Here is a 5848-nt window from a genome sequence, read left to right on the forward strand (position 1 = left end):
GTTTCACCATGTTGACCAGGATGGTCTGGATCTCTTGACCTCGTGATCCACCCGCCTCGGCCTCCCAAAGTGCTGGGATTACAGGCTTGAGCCACCGCGCCCGGCCTTCTCTCTTTCTTAAAAAAAAAAGAAACTAGCCCTAGAATATGTTAGAATTGGTGATGAACTTCTGTTGACAGTCCACAGACAGCTTTTCAGAAAAACTAGTAACTACGGCATCCAATTCCCTTTGCTTGAATCTAAAGCACTATTTTGAGAATTTATACACATAACACCTTTTCATTTCAGCAAGACTTATTTTTGCTTGTCTAATTATTTTAAAAAAAAAAATGTAGCTGGCTATGCAACAGAGTCAGTAGTCACACATGTAATATATTCTGACCCCACCCTAAAAGGGAAGGGAATGTGACAGATCATTTTATGTATTCATGTTTTTACATTTTAATTGAATACAGTAAAGTGTCTTGATTCCACAACCAAGGTGGTAGAATAAAATCAGTTTTTTTTTGCATCATACAAAACTCCCAAGTGTTATTTTCCAGTGCTTCATAAAGGGTTAGTGACCATTAGCTCCCAAACTGTGACGATAGCAATGTAATCTTATGCACATTCTGACTTTTTCTTTTCAGGGTGCAATACATGTTAATGACAGGGTTGTACCACAGCCACCTCTTCAAAAATTGTCTGCAGAGAAGCTGACAAGAGAAGGTGCTTTCCTTATGGACTGTGGCTCTGTAAGCAACTTCTTCTGGCAAAGCTTAACACTGTTTGAGCTAACAAAAAGAAAGAAATACTTATAGGATCCAGCTGTTATCACAGAAGCAGGCAGTGAAAAGTGAAATTAGGATTAGGAGCTGAAATTGGTAACTGACACTAGAGGTCAATTTACTTAAACTTTTCTATTTGGACTTCATTTTATATTGATGTTATTGATATTTGTATTGATAGTACTGATAGAGTAATATATTTTAATATGTATTGTTTACTGTCATGAATTATGTATACTTGATGAAGAGAACTCATGAGGTAAATTCCTGTCTTCAGGGACTTTTCATCTAAAGTCTAGAATTTAAAAGTATTTCAAGAGTTTATCTAGTTCAACTTACATTTATTGTCAGAAATCTAATGATTAGGAGTTCAAGAGAAGTCACTGGTCAGGGGTAGTAGTTGAAGGGTGTCAGAATGGTTAAGATGGCTTCAAAATGATGCCTTTTGAGCAGAAAAAGGATTTGGATAGCTACAGAAGAGGGAGAAATGCATGAGTTAAAATATACAGACAGTAACTGAAATAGTGGTTGGGAAATACCATGAGTTAATTACACTAATTAAAGGATTATACTTATATTGGGAAAATAAGTACAAAAGGTAAAATATATTTTATGGGAAGCCTTAACATTTGATCAAAGAAGATGTGAACCACTCTGGATTCTTAGATATAGATTCACAATGTAACAATTATAGATTTCCTTTTTACTCTTATGTTTGTTCCTACCTTATTTGAGGTGATAATTTTGATAAAATTAACTAAAATGAGTTCTCTTAATTATTAGGGAGTTTTAATATGTTGCTTTTTATTTTTAGGTTTTTTACATTTGGGTTGGGAAAGGCTGTGACAATAACTTCATAGAGAATGTGCTTGGATATCCTAATTTTGCATCAATACCACAGAAAATGGTCAGTAGATTTAATACACCATTAATTTTTTGTTTGCTCCATTTTTACTTTTTAATTGATGTAAAATTCATATAATATTCATGGTTTAAAAATGTACAGTTCAGTGTTTTTTAGTATTACACCATGTTTTACAACCATTACCACTGTTTAGTTTCAGAACATTAATATCACCCTAAAATGAATGCTGTATCTCACAATTCTTCCCTATCCTTGCCCCCAGGCAGCGACTAATCTACTTTGTATCTATGGATTTGCCTATTCTGGATATGTTATATAAATGGCAATATATGGTTTCTGTGTTTGGCTTCTTTCACTTTCTGTAATGTTTTTAAGATTCATTCATGTTGTGGCTTGTATTAGTTCTTTTTCTTGTTTGTTTGTTTTTCTAAACAGGATCTTGCCCTGTCACCCAGACTGTGTAGTACAGTGGCTCAATAATGGCTTACTACAGCCTTGACCTCCTATGCTTAAGTGGTCCTCTCACTTCAGCCTCCTGAGTAGCTGGGACCACAGGAGTATGCCACCACATTAGGCTAATTTTTTTTATTTTTTTGTAGAGATGGGGTATCCCTGTGTTGCCCAGGCTGGTCTCGAACTCCTGGACTCAAGCAGTCCTCCTACCTTGGCGTACCAGAGTGCCGGGATTACAGGCGTCCCTGGCCAGTTTGTTCTTTTTTATGACTAAAAAAGAGTCCATTGTATGGACATACCACATTTTGATCATCCATTCATCCACTGATGGATATTCCAGTTGTTTCTACTTTGGGGCTATTGTGAATAGTGCTATGATGAATGCTTGTGTACAGGTCTTTGTGTGAACATATGTTTTCGGTTCTCTTGGGCACATTACTAGGAGTATAATTACTGGGTCACATAACTCTATGTTTAACTGTTGAACTGCCAAACTGTTTTTCAACAACTTTAACTTTGGATTTAAATTGTTTTGGTAATACTAAACATAATTTTTTCAGTAGGATTTTACTGAATGTATGTTAACCAATACCAAGGAAATATGATTCTGAAAACAAATTTGTATATTAACTGGAAGGGAAGGCTGACCTACTTTATTGTGTTAGATACTATAAATATGTCCTTTTTCCTGAAATTAATATAAATTCAGTGTAATCCTTATTACAATCTCTCGTTTTTTTTAAATGTTGACAAATTATCCAAAAGTTCATTGTTAAAACTCAACAAATGAGGATACTAAGAAAATGAAAAGGGAGAATAATGCCAGCAAAGAGGGAAACATATGAAAAATAAATTCTAACTAAAATAGTAAACCTCATTCTTAAGCTGTAATTATTTAAGTACCTTGATACTGGCATAGTAAACAGATCAGTGGAACAGAATAGAGTTCAGAAATAGATCTAATTAATGAAGAACACAGTGTGATAAAGATTGTATTTCAAATTATTGTGGGGAAATGGAACATTAGAAAAATAATCTTGGGTCCACTGATTAGTCATTAAGGAAAAAACAAGGCTGGATATTTAACTTATTCCTTATATCAAAATAACTTTCAAATGGATCATATATGTAAACTTAAAAAAGGAAACTATGCAGATCACTAGAAGAAATATTTGTGAATTTTTATTATTTTTTTATAATATTAAAATGAGTAAGGCCTTTGTAAGTCAGTGATTCAAAAGATCAAAAGCATAAATATAAAACATTTCTATTCAGTAAAAAAAATAAAGCCAAAATACAAACAAAATCTTAAGATTATCTGTAACTCATAGGACTGAAAAAGGGCTAACTTCTCTATAAAAAATTATCTTACAAATCTTTAAGAAGACCTTCCTTACTTTCTACCTCCCCTAAAGAAAACTGGGTAAAAGATTTTAACAGGCAATTCATAAAGGAAAAATAAAGTAGAGGTCAAATGAAACAATATTTAGCCTCACTCATAATTAGGAAAAAAGCAGTAATGTAGCATTTCTTTCATTTACCAGATTGTCAAAACTTTTTAAATTTGATATAGGCAATTATGTAGACAGTATGTGGCAGTGGACACTGTCAAGCACTGTTGACTGGAGTATGTAGTACTTATATAACCTTTTTGGAGGGCCATTTGACAATGTCTGTTAAAATCATGTTCTTTTTCACACAATAAATTATTCTGCAAAGAATATATCCCACAGATGTATTCATAGAAGTAGGTATATGTACACACGTGCTTATAGTATTAAATAATAGCCGTGAATTTCTTAAAAATAATACAGTCTGGGGCACTGTGCTATATGCACTTGTGGTCCCAGCTACTTGGGAGGCTAGGAGGCTGAGGCAGGAGGATTGCTTGAGCCCAGAAATTTAAAGCTGTAATGCACTATGACTGCACCTATGTACAGCCATTGCACTCCAGCCTGGGCAACCTAGCAAGACCCCATCTCTTAAAAAAAAAGAGAGAGAGAGAAGAAAAATACAGTCTGAAGGGAATAGTATGATATGATTCCCATTTATATTTTCAAAAATGTGTTTGTATACTTAGTAATAATTTAAAAAACATCTGAAAAAATTCACATCAAAATGGAAATGGTTTTGAAAATATTGACATGAATTACAAATATAATTAATCCAAACTTGTCTATATAAATTCATATTTGAGGATTTTTTTAACTTTTAATTTACTGTTTAATTTACAGTTGGCTTTGAAAAAGAAAGATAAATCTTAACTTTTTATGTATATATGTATATAAAAATAGTAGATTGTTAGGTCTTTTTAAAATAGCTTTGCATATAGGGTTTCTTTTTTTTTTTTTTTTTTCCGAGCCAGGGTTTTGCTCTGTCCCCCGGGCTTGAGTGCAGTGGCAGGATCTTGGCTCACTGCAACCTCTGCCTCCCGGGTTCAAGCAATTCTCCTGCCTCAGCCTCCTGAGTAGCTGGGATTACAGGCACATACCACCATGCCCAGCTAATTTTTGTATTTTTAGTAGAGATAGTTTTACCATGTTGGTCAGGCTGGTCTTGAACTCCCGACCTCAGGTGATCTGTCTGCTTCAGCCTCCCAAAGTGCTGGGATTACAGGCATGAGCCACCGCACCTGGCTGCATATAGTTTTAAAATATATATCCACACTGTTCTTTAAAATTCTTTGTCTTTAAATTAAAGGAAACATGAAATTCTCCCAGAATGGTTATCTTTAGAAGAGGATATAGTATATAATTGCTAAGGGAATTTGGAACTTAATGTCCCCCTTCATTTGAACATTTCCTCTAGAAGAAACATAAAGGCACTACACAATGCTGACATGCTAATTGTTTATGTTTTATTTACTTCTCAAGAAAAATACAATATTCAGATAAAATGTCAGTGATATACTTGTGACTGCACATATTTTATTGACTTATCCAGAAAATCATAAACAGATTTTTCAGCAGTTTAAATTTCATTTGTGTAGTTGCCGCTGTTGAGGCTAAGAAATAGAGTTCTGGCAATTGGGGTTGATAGTAGGAATGGTGATTTTGTTCTAATACTGCTAAAGTCTATAAGAAAGGAAATAGTTTTCTAATTGTATTTCTTTTACCAGACACATCTTCCAGAGCTAGATACACTTTCATCAGAAAGAGCCAGATCCTTCATAACTTGGCTTAGAGATAGCAGACCATTAAGTCCAGTCCTTCACATAGTAAAGTGAGTAATTTTGCAACTTAATTATGAAGTTGTCTTTCTCATACAGTCTGTGGAATTGCTTGTCTTCAAAACAAACTTTAAATGGTATCAAAATATATTCTGATGGTAGAATGTTGTTACTTGATTTGTATCCCCTGTATTTCATTTTCTGACATCCCCATGTATTAGTAATTTTTAATATTTATTTATTTAATTTGAGATCGAGTCTTACTCTGTCACCCAGGCTAGAGTTCAGGGGTACTGTCACAGTTCACTGCAGCCTGGACCTCCCATGCTCAAGTAATCCCCCCAACTCAGACTCCCAAGTAGTTGGGACTGCAGGCACTGGCCTCCACCCCTGGCTAATTTTTATTTTATTTTATTTTATTTTTGAGATGGAGTTTCACTCTTGTCACCCAGACTGTAATGCAGTGGGACGATCTTGGCTCACTGCAATCTCCTCCTCCTGGGTTCAAGCAATTCTCCGGCCTCAGCCTCCCAAGTAGCTGGAATTACAGGCACCTGCCACCATGCTCAGCTAATTTTTATATTTTTAGTAGAG

At 34.7% G+C, this 5848-nt stretch overlaps 1 protein-coding gene across 4 annotated transcripts in view; it reads left to right on the forward strand.

Moving 5' to 3' along the window:
• SEC24B (SEC24 homolog B, COPII coat complex component) overlaps positions 1-5848 on the forward strand; it is a 113718-nt gene that overhangs the window by 101543 nt on the left and 6327 nt on the right. For all 4 annotated transcript variants that reach the window (XR_005197065.1, XR_005197068.1, XR_005197067.1 and 1 more), the window contains one exon: positions 5167-5176. Coding sequence is in view for 1 of the 4 variants with exons in the window: in XM_017509375.2 (XP_017364864.2) it covers positions 5167-5176 (10 nt within the window). In the remaining 3 variants the exon portion in view is untranslated. The remainder of the gene's footprint in view (positions 1-5166; positions 5177-5848) is intronic.

This window comes from Cebus imitator, unplaced genomic scaffold (assembly GCF_001604975.1).
Source record: "Cebus imitator isolate Cc_AM_T3 unplaced genomic scaffold, Cebus_imitator-1.0 Scaffold17, whole genome shotgun sequence".
NCBI classification, from domain to species: domain Eukaryota; kingdom Metazoa; phylum Chordata; class Mammalia; order Primates; family Cebidae; genus Cebus; species Cebus imitator.